General features: G+C 31.4%; 1 protein-coding gene across 1 annotated transcript in view; it reads right to left on the reverse strand.

The window, feature by feature from the left end:
- LOC143066238 (uncharacterized) overlaps positions 1–17,600 on the reverse strand; it is a 36,464-nt gene extending 18,864 nt beyond the window's left edge. Inside the window, exons 1-9 of the mRNA XM_076239230.1 lie at positions 17,451–17,600; positions 13,556–13,647; positions 12,971–13,181; positions 12,350–12,472; positions 10,095–10,163; positions 9,264–9,349; positions 7,775–7,991; positions 6,334–6,446; positions 1,182–1,239 (exon numbers count right to left, since the gene is read on the reverse strand). Of these exons, the coding sequence (XP_076095345.1) occupies positions 1,182–1,239; positions 6,334–6,446; positions 7,775–7,991; positions 9,264–9,349; positions 10,095–10,163; positions 12,350–12,472; positions 12,971–13,181; positions 13,556–13,647; positions 17,451–17,480 (999 nt within the window). The 5' untranslated portion in view covers positions 17,481–17,600. The remainder of the gene's footprint in view (positions 1–1,181; positions 1,240–6,333; positions 6,447–7,774; positions 7,992–9,263; positions 9,350–10,094; positions 10,164–12,349; positions 12,473–12,970; positions 13,182–13,555; positions 13,648–17,450) is intronic.
- Positions 17,601–17,982: the final 382 nt, after the last annotated feature.

Below are 17,982 nucleotides of genomic sequence, written 5' to 3' on the forward strand. Positions count from 1 at the left end.
ATAATATGCAAAATATCAGTGCAGTAACACCAAAAGTTGTTCATTATGTGCAAAAAATACCGTGGCAATAGCTGGTAAAAATACGAGTTCGCCGGATGATACAAGTCACCCCGAATAGTTGGTTATACCAGAGACATATATGATGCTAGAGCGTCGGACCTATACCGGACCGTCAAGGCAATATACACAGAGACACAGAGACATATATATATACACATATATATAGGAATATTATATATTATGTGTATATATGTCTCTGGTTATACCAAAAGTCTCAGATTAAGTAAAGTCAATAAAGCGTGTATTAAGGTCAGATTGGACTTCTTTTGACTTAATTCTGACATACTCCCCAAAACACATACATTGTATTCACATAAGTTCAGATGATCCTATTACAGTAATAACTGAAATAAAGTCGGGATGTTAAACTTAACCATGGCCAATGAAACGTGAAATATAGGTCACATTATCATACTTACAACTGTCTCCTAAAAATACACATATGGACACATGTGCAGTCAAATACTATTACACGGATGTTGACCAACTCTCCAAAATGCATATTCATACAAGATAAGATCCTTTTCCTTAGGAATTTCAAGAGTTGATCTTGGGAATCTAATTTCACTAAAGAAATAAGACGCAAAGACTCTCTTTTATGTTCTTTCATACAAAATTACAAGTTACAATACTGAGATTTAGCTGAAGTGCACATTAACATTGACACCAACGGTACTCAAGTAATTTGAAAACTTAGTTTGTCCTTGTCACATCTTCATGTGATGGTCCAAAGTCAAGAAACTAAGTGTTTACATTTTATGTATTTTTATCAATTAGAGAATTCCGTGTTGAAGGCAGATCATTGACTTATTCCTTAAAAAATATTTTCAACCTCCTTATTTTTTGACTTGCAGCCAATAAGACTGGAAATATTGCATAGATATATGTTTTTTTAACACAAAGACTTTGACCATTAAATGTCTTATTTTTATGTGTTTTTAAGTTACTAGTATACCCTTTATTTCCTTTAATTCAGATCACCCTGGTGGTAACATGGTAGCATGCTTATCTTGAGACCAAGAGGTTGCTTGTTGATTAATTTACACAATGGGCCAAACCATAGAAGAAAAGTCGGGACTGGGAGGATGTGAATCCACATAATGTGTCCGAGTTAGATTCACATCTTTATCATTTGAACTTTGATGGTTACCAGTCTCATTAGCAATCATACGAGACATCCTTATTATAATTTTGATAAATCTTAGAACAGTCTTCCTGTGGATTTTTATCTTGGTAACCATAACATCAAAATTATGTCTCAATAGCTTAATCAAGTAAAAGTTTATGCATACTCATTTAATATTTTATCAAATTGAATATGCTTGTGATATTTGCCACTGGTTGTTAAGCATCAATTTATCAATTATATTTCAACTTCAGTAACAAGTACACTTTAAGCTCAAATACTATATAAACAGATCTAAAACTAAGATTCTTATTTGGTCTGCAAAAATTTCAGAAAGATGTATAACACCTATGCATGACAGAAGAAAAAGATTCTCACCTTTGATGTTACTTTTCAATTAAGTTAACAATAAATTGCTTTGCAAAGCGCAGTTGGATACAACCACAGTGGTCAAACCCTGAACAGTTGGGACAAAAATGGACACAATAATCGCGCTTGATACAGGTCTGAATTTGGATTGTAATTAAATATTTGACAGATAAAAGGTTTCTGATACAGAATAACTGTAGTCAAAGAACTTAGAATTGGTTATATAATTTGAATTTATATTCATTTTTTTTCTGTTGAGCAATACACTATGCTGTTTCGAATTGACCCCCCCCCCCAAGAAAACAATAATTAATCCCTCTTTTCTTTTGCTTTTGTGCAATACACTATGCTGTTGCGTATTGAACACCCCCCTCCCCCCAATTTGTTTACCCCCTGCAACAACAAAAAATTTGAATAAATTTTCTGTTTTATTTCTGAAACCAGAAATGAGAAAAAATTGTTCCCTCCCCAACAATTTCTTTTTTTTCACCCTCCCTCCCTTTCCACCCAAAAATAAACTTTCCCTCAAGATGTGGTCATAATCTCAATTCAAATTTCTAATGTAGTTTGCAACCATAATTACCCATTTAAATACATCATAAAAGTCTTAAAATAGAAAATGACATACATAATCATGGCTAAAATTAATATTCCCTAATCAGCATTTAATACTAGCTTCTAAAACTAATCACCTCAAGACAATACAACATTTCCTTATACATAATTTCAAAACAATGTAAGGGAGATAATCCAAACGTTGTGTTTGGATTACCTCCCTTACACTGCTTTTAAATTGTCTTAAGTAATTGTTCATTAACCAGGAAACCCTGTTTTCACCCTTTTTGGCCCCTAATTCCTGAAGGTTTTGAGCCATAAAGTTATTGTCTGGAAAACAAATGTCTTCCGAAGAAGCTGACAACGAGTTGGTACCAATATAGGACTGCAAATCTGTTTGCGGTCGTATAAAAACCTCTTTATTCTTCACAATATATATGTCTCAATAATAAAAATAACAAAAACAATGGTATTATAACTAACAAATTTATTCGTTAATGATCAATAACAGTTAATTATAACAGGCAAGATTAAACATCTAATAAAAAGCTGACATATTGACTAGTTAGAGACAAATGCAATCAAGCATTTTAAAAGGAAGCATACTCTTTGAAACAATAATTTTAAACTGCCAATATAACATAAATGAATTAACTACAGTAGGAGCATATTTACAGTACAGAATGAACTAAAGCAGTCACATAGTAGGACTATTATAACTATATGTACAGAAACTTAAAAAAAAAAAAAACAAAAAAAAACAAGAGGTGAACAAAAATTATATGAAAAAAATATTAAAAACATTTTACCTATCTATATAAAAGGATAATCATGGTAGATAATTATAAATGTGGTCAAAGACATAAAATACAATAGATAATTATAAATGTGGTCAGAGACATAAAATACAAGAGATTGACAACTATGCAAAGTCACATTATTTCATACAGCCCTCTTATAAATTGTCTATGGTATTTTAAATTTTGGCTGTGTTAACCCCTTATTTCCTAAATATTAAATCTCTTTATCAGTTTTTTTTCAGTTAATTTCTATCTTGCTTCTTTTCTTGAGATTGATAACTTTGGCTTCAGCCAATGTCAGAAGCTTAACAAATGGGAATAATGCATCATATATGTTCTATAACGGAAGTGCTTAACTATGTAAACCAGCTTTAACTTCCTAGGAAATGAAGTTGTATCTATAGCTACTATGCAAAATATGTTGACACATTTCACAAGGTTCTTGTCTAGAGGAAGTCAATTAAAGAAATTGTATTCATGATTGAGGGAATGAAAGTGTGATTTATTCCACCTTTGACAACTCAAAGATCAGAGCCTTAGCACTTCAATAAATCTGATTGTAGGAAGATATATTACAAAAAAGCTATTAGGAATAATAAATCCATTACAAAAAGAACTACATCAAAATCCAACAATCAAATTAAGCAATGAAAGGAAAATACTGTATTCTCTTACTTTTTGAATAAAAGTAAATTGGTCTCAAAATCAATACCAATTTGGTTTGTGCCATTGGACACTATAAAGAACTTTTCAAAGATATACAAATTGTTCTTAAATTTTTTTGGAAAAAATATTTTGTCAACAGAGGAACAAAGTAGATAACAATGACAAAATTAAAATGCATACTGGTAAATTTGTGGTTATATGAAAATTGTTTCTGTCAGTCACTTCTGATAAAATACTTAATCATCACTAAAACATTAAAAGTAGGTCAAATTAATATGTTTTGTACTTTCCATTACAAAAACATCTTCAACCAAGTTCTAGGTCTTTGGTCTAAAGGCTCTCAGTAAATAATTCAACTGTACAATGAAAATTAAATCACAATGTAAAATAGGAAAAACAGTTACAATTCATAATTGGTCATCAATATCTTTTCATAATATTTTCTACACAAAAATTAATCAAAAGGGAAAATAAGTGCTAAAATCAAGCATCAGTAAGCGCTAAATCTTTTCATAAATAACACAATAAAATTAAAGGAGTACCCCAGTAAGACCCCTTTTTGGCCCCAAAATATAGCAGTTTTACAAAATTGTTAAAAATGTAAAACGTTTAGCTATTTATTGGGAAGAAGAATACTTCTGTTACATGAATATTTGCTGTTTTTGTCAATACAATGCACATATATCAGGTACTAGCATCATTAAGTCAAGCTAAATTACTGACATCTTCGAAATTTTAGCAATTTTTCTTAATTTTTAGACAGTTTCCGTCTGAAATAGAAGTGGCTGCATTTGATTTCATTCTTAATATTTAAATGTAAGTTGTATTTGATGATAATTCATAACATATATGAACAGGGATGCACGGATGTGCCCACTTTCGTTTTTGACAAAAACCATCTGAAAAGTGACATATTATTGCATATTTGATAAAATATAAGCTTGTATTTTAGCGTCTTTAATGACTAAGTAAGTTCAAATCTTTCACATACACTAATTGAATCGACTAAAGTAGACACTTAAGTGTTTAAAAAGTGTCCAAATCTGTCATCAGATGAACCTGAACTTTGAGGCCAAATTAGCCCTTACTGGGCCTTCTCCTTTCAATCAATATGAAAAATCTTCATGATGACACAAAAAGCATGACAGAGCAAGCTTGGGATCATGAATTAAAAAAACTAGAGGCTCTAAAGAGCCTGTGTCGCTCACCTTGGTCTATGTGAATATTAAACACAGGACGCAGATGGATTCATGACAAAATTGTGTGATGGTGATGTGTTTGTACATCTTACTTTACTGAACATTCTTGCTGCTTACAATTATTTCTATCTACAATTAACTTGGCCACGTAGTTTCAGAGTAAAGGATTACTAAGATTTATGAAAAATGGTTAAAAATTGACTATAAAGGGCAATAACTCCTAAAGGGGTCAACTTACCATTTCGGTCATGTTGACTTATTCGTAGATCTTACTTTGCTGACATTTATTGCTGTTTACAGTTTATCTCTATCTATAATAATATTCAAGATAATAACCAAAAACAGCAAAATTTCCTTAAAATTACCATTTCAGGGGCAGCAACCCAACAACAGGTTGTCCGATTCATCTGAAAATTTCAGGGCAGATAGATCTTGACCTGAAAAACAATTTTACCCCTGTCAGATTTGATCTAAATGTTTTGGTTTTTGAGTTATAAGCAAAAAACTGAATTTTACCCCTATGTTCTATTTTTAGCTGTGGCGGCCATCTTGGTTGGTTGGCTGGGTCACGCCACACATTTTTTAAACTAGATACCCAAATAATGATTGTGGCCAAGTTTGGTTTAATTTAGCCCAGTAGTTTCAGAGGAGAAGATTTTTGTAAAAGATTACTAAGATTTATGAAAAATGGTTAAAAATTGACTATAAAGGGCAATAACTCCTAAAGGGGTCAACTGACCATTTCGGTCATGCTGACTTATTTGTAAATCTTACTTTGCTGAACATTATTGCTGTTTACAGTTTATCTCTATCTATAATAATATTCAAGATAATAACCAAAAACAGCAAAATTGCCTTAAAATTACCAATTCAGGCGCAGCAACCCAACAACGGGTTGTCCGATTCATCTGAAAATTTTTAGTTTTGCTCTTAATGCTTTGGTTTTTGAGTTATAAGCCAAAAACTGCATTTTACCCCTATGTTCTATTTTTAGCTGTGGCGGCCATCTTGATTGATTGACCGGGTCATCGGACACATTTTTTAAACTAGATACCCCAATGATGATTGTGGCCAAGTTTGGTTAAATTTGGCCCAGTAGTTTCAGAGGAGAAGATTTTTGTAAAAGTTAACGACGCCGGACGACGGACGACAGACGACGGACGCCAAGTGATGAGAAAAGCTCACTTGGCCCTTCGGGCCAGGTGAGCTAAAAATGAGATTTCACAAATATTTCCACTTTAATTGTAAATGGTGAACATGTATTTTCAAACTATTTTAAAAAATAATAAAAAATATGATAAAAATATTATCCATTTGAAAAAATTGCAATATTTAATATCAAAATATAAAGAATTTTAAACATTAACTTTCAAAACAGCAAATCATTTTCTGATGGCAAGAATAAACATGTTCTATCTTTATTTCATCAAAAAAACAAATGAATATTTAGTAAAATTTATAATCTGACATAAGATCTGCTTACTTTGTTACAAAATATGAAATACATGATGATACTGTACACAGTTTGTTTTCTACTAATGTTTATTTGAGATATTACTGGAATCTGACTTGTTGGATAGTAAGATTTCCAGTGACCGTCAGCGTGTTAAATCTGGGAAATGGAGTCATTCTGTGTCGATATTCCAGGAAATGTTGGTTATTTACTGCAACCTGTAAAATCAATCAAAAAGAGATTTTATAATGTTGAAACAATAAAAACATAACTTGTAATGTTAGGTATATACAAATGCCACATTCTAAAGCAATTGAGACATGACAAAGCAACCAAAAATTTGCAATTTCAAATTGGTTTCTATATATCAATTCCAAGAACTGTTTTGAGTACCGGTAAATCAATCTAACCATACTCTAGTAAGTGCACTATATGTGAGAGATAGTTAAAGTTAAAGTCCTATAATTCAGGAAAACAAATTGAAGAACCTAAAAGAGGCTTTCTTCTATCAATTCCAAAAGCCGTGGACAGTTTTTGATAAGATTGATTAAAGTAAACTCAAGTTTTTGTGAGACATACAACTAACTTCCCATAATCTGATAGTTAAAATGTCCTGTAACTTTGCAACAACAGGCAACAAAAGGGAGATATTTTCTGTCGAATTTCATAAGAATTGTTTAAAGCAGCTTTGAATTGTTGAATAGATTGTTTACAAAGGGACCGACATGATGTGTAGTAAAGTATACCATAATACTTCACTAACAGACATATAATGAGAAGTGATCATGAAATGAATTTTAACCTGTATCTTGTTAAAATAAAGCAATAACTAAAATCAGGTTAATGTCTAGAGGCAACATGGAAATTTTCAGAAGGTATAATGTAAGCGCCTTAACAGATAAAACTATATGCCTTATCACTTAGTGGAGTCTAACAGTTAGAGACAACCAAACTTTTTCTTATTTGTTATTTGTTCATTGTCTTGTGTTGTGCTGTTGCACCACTGTTCCAGGTAAGTGGAGGGTCATACACCTGCCAAACATGTTTAACCCTGCCACATTCTGTATGTACCTGTCTCAAGTCAGGAGTAGGTAATTCAGGGGTTGTCAGTTGTTGCTGTGTAACACATTAGTTTTTTTTTGTATTAGTTCATACATAAATTGGGCTGTTGGTTTTTCTCATTTGAATTGCTTTACATTTGTCATTTTGAGGCCTTTTATATCTGAATATGCAGTGTGGGCTCTGCTCATTGTTGAAGGCCATACAGTGACCTATAGTTGTCAATTTCTTCATTATCTGAACTCTTGTGGAGAGTTGTCTTATTGATAACCATACCACATCTTTTTTATAAGTGATGGAGTCTTAAATTGAAATGCAGTTAACAATAAATCAAGTTAAAAACTGCTTTCGGGCATGGAGTGAAGTTTTATCTTTTGATTGTTACATTTTAGCATAATCCCCAAAATATGTAAACTCAATCATATTATGAGAAAAGGTTTGATGTATAACTAAATATTTTTCAGTTGAAGACGATCTGAATATATACCTTAAAACATCCATTCTCACATAAAATGATCATTTCAAAGGGCATATTTCCTGCAAATGGGAAGTATGGAATGGATCTTTCTTCCTGTCCCCATGCTCCACGTGACAAGCTATTACGTATGATCTGATTACAATCTGAACCACAATTAAAGCGCACATCAAAATGCATTCCAATATCACAATTTGGGTATGAACCTTCTTGTAGGTTAATTGTAAATCTGAAAATTATAAAAACTTTAATGGTTAAAACTAATATACTTCCCTGTAATCATAGCATAAACTGTACTTTATTTAAAAGATATTTGTAAAGATAAAATCATAGCTTATCTCATTATATTTGTGTGTACAGATAATTGATCCCAACCAAACTCAGTAAAAAAGAGAAGTAACTAGGATCTGAATAGCTTACATGGTAAATTAACATCAAATTTACCAAATAAGTTAAGTTTTAGATGATTAAATGTTATAAATAAATCACATTTAGTTTCATGGGAGATGGTTTAATTTAATATTTGCCAAATAGAATCTAAGACTGCTTCATGTATCAATCTTTTTCATCTTTTGGCATTCAAACAAGTATTATCATATAAGGACCTTCCTGTAATTTGAAATCACAACAGGAAAAAGTGGGGTTTTTTCTTCATAAAGTTTCAATTGTAGTAACTATTTCCCACCAATTGTCCTCTCTAGTTGATGATATTGAATTTTATAATCAAAGTTTAAAAGTATTTAGCACTTGACAACTTATACAGAGTGTGGCCAAAAGTATTCGCCACTTGAGATTTTTTCCTATATATTGTATATAAAACTACTTTTTTTCCAAAAAATATTTTGGGGTCATTTTTGGTCTAATTTTAAGCAACTTCGTACCAATAAAAGCAGAATTGTCACAGGTTTATTTGTTTATTTGGTTATATATTGTTTTGTGGATCATTTTTATTTTTTCACAAGATAAACACAAAATATTTTTTTCTGTTCAAAAATTCGCTATATATTCAACCAAATTAAATTATAAAAATTTAGTGTATGTGTTTATATCAAGAGAAAACAAAAACACCTGAGGACAAAACTATAACCAAATAAACAAACATACTTTAGACAATTCTACGTCTTTTAAGGCCTTGTTGATCAAAACCCAACCATAAATGCCCTCAAAACAATTTTTTGAAAAAACGTGTTTTTATATAAATAGATAGCAAAAAAATGAAGGTGACAATACTTTTGGCCAGGTACTGTATCTCAGAAAATTCAAATAAATCTGTCAGTTCTTCCAAACATTTTTGGATGTAACAATGGAAATTCAACAATCATAATGAAAAATACATTTCAAACCTATTGGGTATACATGTTATAATTTGTTGTAAGTACACATGTACTCAGATTTGCAGATACTTCAATTCCAATCAAATTTATATGTAATTTTACAATCAATATTTTAACTTTTTTACGTTTGAAATTAAAAACTTCTATAATCTTTAAAACTTCCTTACCTATTAGTGCCTACTGGTGTGGCTGATATATAGATCATTTTACCAGGATGAAGTCCGTTTGGTACCATTGTTGTTAGTGGCATTGCCTTAAACATGATAAGACAAGATGCTGTTTATAACAAAGATGATGTGACAAAATAAAAACATGCCCAGATGATTAATATCTGCAAGGTTTAAAAAAGATTAAAAATACCCATGCTGGGTTTCACAGTTATGTCTCTAGCCTGATCAGCTGGCTTTTGCCACACAATTTCAGAATAAAATACACTGATACATATTGATTAAACATATCATCATATATAATGGCAAAACTTCATAAAATTTATATTTAGGTGAACCAAGACTTGATTATAAACCAAGATGAAAAAGTAAATGTTGAAGTCTATATTTGTACATTTGTATTCATCCATATAATTAAGAACCTGTATGTTTCTTAGGTGCTATTGCTAAAGTCACTGTATAAGTGTTAATGTTGATTAGTAAAAAAGTCAACTTATCAGTGAAATACAAAAAAAAATCAAATTCAAACTTTTGTTCGTTAGATGCTATTTCTTGTTCTTGCATAAAGCTTATTTCCAAGATTTCAAAAACATTTCATAAAGGTAAATCTACAAGTAGCAAGTGACTGCAAGTCTAAAGAGTAAATAAACTTTTATCAATCACATTCAATATATCAATCTTTCAAAACTCAGTTTCTTCTCTTGGAGACTAGGCATGTGTCATATAACAAATCTAACTTATTTTTCAGATCAGGACAAAAAATTAATTCAGAATGATTTCCTTATTATTTAATGTTTGTGCATTTTCTCTGTGTATTATGTAAATACTCACTGGATTAATTAATGGCATGGGTGGCTGCGCAGGGTAATTCATGTATGGTGGAGGAGCAGGCATAGATGGCTGCAATATATACATTTTTTAATAAATAACACATCATTTCATATAATCACAGATTTTAATTGATAGAGTTAATGTCTCGTCTGCTTACAAATCTTTGAACAGCTGTACAACAGTACATATTCAAATCAACAAACAACCAGATGCTCCACAGGGCATAGCTTTATATGAGCGCAGAGGTCGAACACTGCACAGTTGGGGCAAGTATGGACACACCATTCATGCTTGATACAGCTCTGAATTTGAATTGTGATTAAATAGTTGACACAGCAAAGGTTTCTGACACAGAATGAATGTCGTCTAATGAACTTAACAATTTTTTTTTTTGCTTTTGAGCAATACACTTTGCTGTTGAATATAGATCCCCTCAAAAAAATATTTGAAGAAAAATTCTTTTTAATTTCTGAAATCTGAAAGGAGAAAAATGTTTATACATCATAAAGCATTAAAATATAGATTGATTGATTGTTGGTTGCTTAACATCCAGTGGCAAATATTTCATGCATATTCAGGACGAGAACTATTAAAATATAGAATAACTTACAGTTATGGTTACAATTAATATTAATTAACAGTAACTTCTAAAAATAAATTTACAGCTACTCATTTCAAGACAATTATCACTTCCTTTAACATAATTACAAGCAGTGTAAAGGAGGTAATCAAGTAAACAAACATATTATATATAACAATATTCTTTAAATTTTAATTGGAATTGGGTTACCTCCCTCACACTGCTTTTAAATTGTCTAAATTGTCCTTTAACCAGAAAAATCCTTGTTTCCCTCCTTTTTTGCCCCTAATTGCTTAATGATTTGATCCATTACCTCCTATATCCATCCCTTTGTAGTATGGAAACATGTGGTATAATTTCAGAGAGATTTATACACTTAAACACAAGTTATTGAAAGAAAACTACAAAAATGCTTATTTGGGCCCCTTTTTGGGCCTCTCACTTAATGAAACCCCTTGGAGCAAGAACCCTAAAACTCAATTCCAGTCTTTCCTTTGTAGTAGGAAACCTTGTAGTATAATTTCAGAGAGACCCATACACTTAAACACAAGTTATTGTCTGTAAACTAGAAAAATGCTTCTTTTTGGCCCTTTTTTGGCCCCTTACTCCTAAATGCTCAGGGATATTAGCCCCAAACTGACACCAAGCCTTCCCGTCATTATATGGAACCTTGTGGTACAATATCAGAGAGATCCATAAAGTTGAACATAAGTTATTGTCCTGAAACTTCAAAAATGCTTGTTTTTGGTCCCTTTTTGGCCCTTAATTCAAAGACTGTTTGACCCATAACCCTTAAAATAAAATCCCAACCTTCTTCTTAATGATATGAACATTGTGGTACAATTTCAGAGTAATTGAAATACTTGTACACAACTTATTGTCCTGAAACTAAATAAATGTATGTTTTGGGCCCCTAATTCCTAAACCGATGGGACCATAACCCCCAGAATCAATCCCAACCTTTCTTTTGTGGTTATAAACATTGTGTTAAAATGTTATGGATTTCTATTTACTTATACTAAAGTTATTATCGGGAAACCATCTGTCTTCGGACAACACTGAAGATGACAATGACGATGACGTGATACCAATTTACGACTTTTTGCAGTCGTATAAAAATGGCTGACAATAAGTTCTATTGTACTGTCCACTATTTTCTGGAGATTCCTTTTTATATCCTTTTTATGTATCATGTATTTGTTTAGATAAAAAGACAACTATGAAACTCAGATCATGGTCAAAGTACCCCTTAATTCACATATATATAAAAAAAACATTTAGCTTTGATGAATAATTTCTGTAAAAAAGACCAAATTCTAAATTATTAACCTTTAATCTGATGCAACCTATTAAAATCTATCATCTTGAAATAAGTTTAAACATTTTTAGCTGTTTCAAAGTTTTAAAACTCTGAAAAGACTTTCACTGCAACAGTGCTGATTAACTACCTTCTCTTGATGGTAAGGTGGTAACATTGGAAAGGTATAATGTCCTACCTGACATATAAATCAAAGATATAACTCAAACCTAGTATTTACATGATTTAAGATAGGACAGACAAACAAAGCATTCACTTTATTTCCCCATGTTTTTTTTCACTGGGAGGGGCATGTTAACCATTGAATTTTAAGCAGCATTTGTAACTATCTTGAAACAGTTTTCTATTAGCACTTACCATGTTTGGAGCAATAAATTGGACAGAGCTGATATTAACCGTTCCTTCACATGTAAAGGTATTGACTCCATTTATGGGCAGTCTGTGTTGAAAATCACAAAAATGTCTCTTGTTTACTGAAATCTAAATAATAATAAATACATTATACTAAAATATATGTCTTTAAGTTATGGTATTCATTCCTTTACAAAAACTTTTGTTGTGTTTAATGCTTCAAAGGTCAAGTTAAATCACATAGCCAAAGTCAAGTCCAGTAAAAAAATCTAAAATTGTAAGGCCTTGAAGCAAAGCATATGAAATAAAGACTTATTTTCTGAAGAATGAACTGTGAATTCATTTAGTTTTGTTGGTCCAAATTTTCATAGATTTACTAGTTAATGAAAGGTATTTCCAGAGATACTTGATTTTACGGTAATAACAGTTTCTGCTTTCATGACTTTTGGAATTCTGTATCTGTTCATAATTTGCATGCTTGTTTAAAATAAAGTTTGGGTTATTTTATTGACTGTAATGATTATTAATAACATCTGTCTGTAAAAAAATTGTGTCTAACAAATAACATTTGAACTGAAATGTTTCAGACAAAATCTAGAACTGTGCATCAAATAAAATAAAACTTACTTTGTAACAATTAACATCTGCACTGATAGTGATTTCAAAAGGGGTGTGTTTAGTGAATGGCATTCCATTTTGTCTCTCTTCACCAGCCCAGTTGTTATTTTTGTATGAGTTTCTCACCACACAATTCTGGGTGAACCTTGGGTTGAAATGCAGAGCAGTGTCAGAGCGAGGTTGACCAATAGCTGATCCATATGCTAAATTGAAGGAAAAGCTGAAAAATATCAGACAGGAGTTTTTATCATACTTGTTACTTAAAATTCGAAAAGAAAAATACCAAACAAATGTATTAAAATAACTTGAAATAACCGTTTCCATAGATTAATTTAAAGTATGCCTTGAATAAAACAATTTCAAAGAATTGCTGATATGCTGAACTTTCTTGCAACAGAATTTCACATTAAGACTTTGAGATGTATTTTCTTTTTAACATATACTGACTTATGTAACTTCTAGTTGACATTGTAGAGTAAATTCTTCTTAGTAACTGTTTAAGTATATATAAATGAAATTATATCAACTGATTTTTTTTTTAATTAGAAATATAATTTTAAAGTAACTACACATTTAAATATTTTATACTATTACCCCTCAGAATGGCTAGGAGCAACACCTTGAATCACAATCTGAAACCCTGGGGTCAACTTTCCTCCAGGAATACTACCAATATAAGGAATAGGCTGTAATAAAAGCATTAAAAAGGATAGATGTATTAAATAAGTTTTTGCACACATTAGGTACAACAGCATTGATACAATTGAAACCAGTTCAGAATTTAGTCAAGATAAGTCATGGAAAACAATGATGGTATACATTAGAATTAGAAAATAGAGAAGCTTCACACATGGTATGTTTTATGACAAAAAATTGCCAGATTTGAAATTATCTTCATGCCTCCACTAATTTGTGATTTTTCACAACACCACTACATGTAAATATTTGTGGACATGTTTTACCTAACAGTAGCACCTGTGCTCCATTTCTTAAAGAATTCATGTGTTTCTTTATTTGTATGAAGAAGAAGTAAGCATTATCCAATAAATTCCTGATACATTTATATGGATAATAGGCTTTCACTGAATAATTTTTGTAATAAACTTGTTAAAATCTATCCCATTAAACTTAATTGAAACAAAGGATACCTCTAAAACAGCCATAGTATGGGAAGGTTCTTAACTTCTTTCATATTGAATTCCAAATCAACACAACTGAGTTGATAGGTTTTTAACTGAAATATGTGTAGTTCTATGCAAAAATGAAATTTTAGACCATCTTTTGTCTGTTTGTTGAAATTTTTTGAATGATTGATTGAAAAGGAAAAGGTAGGAATTAGGGACCTTAACATTTCTTAGGCTATCTGATTTTTTTAATCAAATATTGAAATTATGTTCTATTATAATTTTCTATCATTTATGACAAAACGCAGAAAAAAGGTGAAAATTCCATTTGGCCCAGTAGATTAAGAAGACAAGATTTTTTGTAAAAGATAAAGATTTAAAAAAAAAATATATGTAAATATTGACATTAAAGGGCAATAACCCCTGAAGAGTTCAATTGACAATTTTGGTGGTAATGAGTTTGGCCCAGCAGTTTCAGAGAAGATTTTTGTAAAAGATTACAAAAATTTACGAAAAATTGTGAAAAATTTACTTAAAAGGCAATAACTCCTGAAGTGGTCAATTGAACATTATTGCTGTTTACAGTTTATCTCTATCTCTAATAATATTCAAGATAATAACCAAACACGGCAACATTTCCTTAAAATTACAAATTCAGGGGCAGCAACCCAACAATCGATCATCTGATTCATCTGAAAATTTCAGGGCAGATAGATCTTGACCTGATAAGCAACTTTACCCCTTGTCAGATTTGCTCTATATGCTTTGGTTTCAATGATATGACCCAAAAACTGCATTTCAGCCTATGTTTTATTTCTAGCCATGGCGGCCATCTTGGTTGGTTGGCCTGGTCATCGAACACATATTTAAAACTAAATAACCCAATGATGATTGTGTCCAAGTTTGGTAAAATTTGGCCCAGCAGTTTCAGAGGAGAAGATTTTTGTAAAAGTTAACGACGATGGACGACCGTGGACAAGTGAAGAGAAATTAGAGGCTCTAAAGAGCTGGTGTTGTTCACCTTGGTTGATGATCATGCTAAAAAAAGGACATACATAAAAGGTGAGAATAGAATTCATGAGAAAATTATGTTTTGGTGATGCTGATGTGTTCGTCAATCTTACTTTACTGAACATTCTTGCAGTTTACAATTTTCTCTATCTATAATGAACTTGCCTCAGTAGTTTCAAAGGAAATATTTTGTAAAAGTTTACAAAAATTTACATAATTTACGAAAATTGTTTAAAATTAACTATAAAGAGCAATAACTCCTTAAGGAGTCAATTGACTGTTTTGGTCAAGTTGACTTATTTGGAGATCTTACTTTGCTTTACATAATTGTTGTTTACAGTTTATCTTTATCTAAGATAATATTGAAGATAATAACCAAACACTGCAAAATTTTCTTAAAATTACTAATTCAGGGGCAGGAACCCAACAACAGGTTGCCTGTTTTGTCTGAAAATTTCAGGGCAGTTAGATGTTGACTTAATGAACATATTTAAATGAATGAGATTTGCTCTAAATGCTTTGAATTCAGAGATAGTAGCCAAAAATTGCATTTTACCCCTATGTACTATTTTTAGCCATGTCGCCCATCTTATTTCGTGGACGATTATTGAAACAACATACCCTTAAGATGATGGTTGCCAAGTTTGGTTAAATTTGTCTCGGTAGTTTCAGAGAAGATTTTTAAAGGATTACTAAAATTTTAGAAAATTGGTTAAAAATAGAATACAATGGGCAATAACTCCTTAATTGGTCAACTGATGGTCATGTTGAATGATTTGTAGATCTTATTTTGCTGAACATTATTGCTGTATACAGTTTATCTCTATCTCTTTAATATTCAAGATAATAACCAAAATCTTCCAAATTTCCTTAAAATTACTAATTTAGGGGCAGCAACCCAATTTTGGGTTGTCCGATTTGTCTGAAAATTTCAGGGCAGATAGATCTTGACCTGATTAACAATTTTACCCTGTCAGATTTGTTCTAACTGCTTTGGTTTCACAGATATAAGCCAAAATCTACATTTTACCCCTATGTTCTATTTTTAGCCATGACAGCCATCTTGGTAGGTTGGCCAGGTCATAGGACACATTATTGAAACAACATAATAACATACCCTTAATATGATGGTGGCCAAGTTTGGTTAAATTTGTCTTGGTAGTTTCAGAGGAGAAGATTTTTTTTAAAAGATTACTAAAATTTCAGAAAAATGGTTAAAAATAAAATACAATGGGCAATAACTCCTAAATTGGTCAACTGATTAATTTAGTCATGTTGACTTATTAGTAGATCTTACTTTGCTGAACATTATTGCTGTATATACAGTTTATCTGTATCTTTTATAATATTCAAGATTATAACAAAAACTACCAAATTTCCTTAAAATTCCTAATTCAGGGGCAGCAACCCAACATTGGGTTGTCCGATTTGTCTGAAAATTTCAGGGCAGATAGATGTTGACCTGATAAACAATTTTTCACCATGTCAGATTTGCTCTAAATGCTTTGGTTTCAGAGATATTAGCCAAAATCTACATTTTACCCCTATGTTCTATTTTTAGCCATGGAGGCCATCTTGGTTGGATGGCCAGGTCATTGGACACATCTGATAAACTAGATACCCCAAGGATGAGTGTGGACAAGTATAATTTGGCCCAGTAGTTTCAGAGGAGAAGATTTTTTGTAAAAGTTTACAGACGCCGGACGCCGGACGACAAGTGATGGGAAAATCTCACTTGGCTCTTTGGGCCAGGTGAGCTAAAAAGGAGGGATTAATTCCCAAAACGCATGAGACCTTAAAAAAATCACTTGAGGAATAATTTGCATTACGAAAATTTCAATAAAACTGACACTTGTTCACCTTTAAAATCAAATACTTTATACAAACAAATACAAATATTTTATTATCACAAACTCATCAACAATAAATGGTTAAGGCTCATGATAGTTGGTCAAACATAATAAGTATTGCAAATAATGACTATATTAATATACATGTAATATTATAACTATTTAATACCGACTACTGAGATGAAAAGGGAAGTAATATTTGACTGAACATAACACATATTTCAAACTAGTCATAATTATTTGGACTAATTTCAAACCACAAGAAGCTAGCATGTACTGATTTTTTTTCAGTAGGGCCACGTAAATTATCTAAATTTCTATAGTAGCACGTATGACAGTAGAAATATTCCGGCATGAACCAAAACTGAAACTAGAAGTAGAAAAAAATGTTTGAAGTATGATATACGACTACAATTCAATTCATTATCTTATCACTGACACGTATATTATATGTGTACATTTTAAAACAAGTCAGTATGTCCGAATATATCAAAAACAACTTACCGGATTCATAACACTTCCAAGTAAAGACATCTTCGTTGTAAATCAGCTTTCTGTGATCTTCTGTTATTTAGGTCAATGCAGACAACTGCTTCCTGGAAATAGCAATACGAAACAATGGTTATCTCTCTTTGTTCAATTAAATTTCTTGCTTCCTCATCATCAAGTTTAATATGCAGTATTCTGCTCAATTTGTTAAAAAGTCATGGTCACTGAGGAGGGTGGACTCAACAACTTCATGATAGATACATATATGTATATAATGTTTTGTTCTTTTGTTGTTTTTCTTGTATGATGTATTCTACAATTATTCTGTTCATTTTATGTAATGATCCCCATCTCAGTTAATGTTTCATGGAATGGAAAAGTTTTGAATAAAATACAGTTTGAATTTCTTGGGGTGCACATGCGAAATGCCTCGCCAGCTTTACTGACCATTGATTTATAAATGTTGATAAAGGTGTTACTACAAGTGTCATTTCTTAATAAATAAATTTGGTGTATTTACTGTCTTCTGATTGGCTAAAAGAATTGG

This window comes from Mytilus galloprovincialis, chromosome 3 (genome assembly GCF_965363235.1).
Source record: "Mytilus galloprovincialis chromosome 3, xbMytGall1.hap1.1, whole genome shotgun sequence".
NCBI classification, from domain to species: domain Eukaryota; kingdom Metazoa; phylum Mollusca; class Bivalvia; order Mytilida; family Mytilidae; genus Mytilus; species Mytilus galloprovincialis.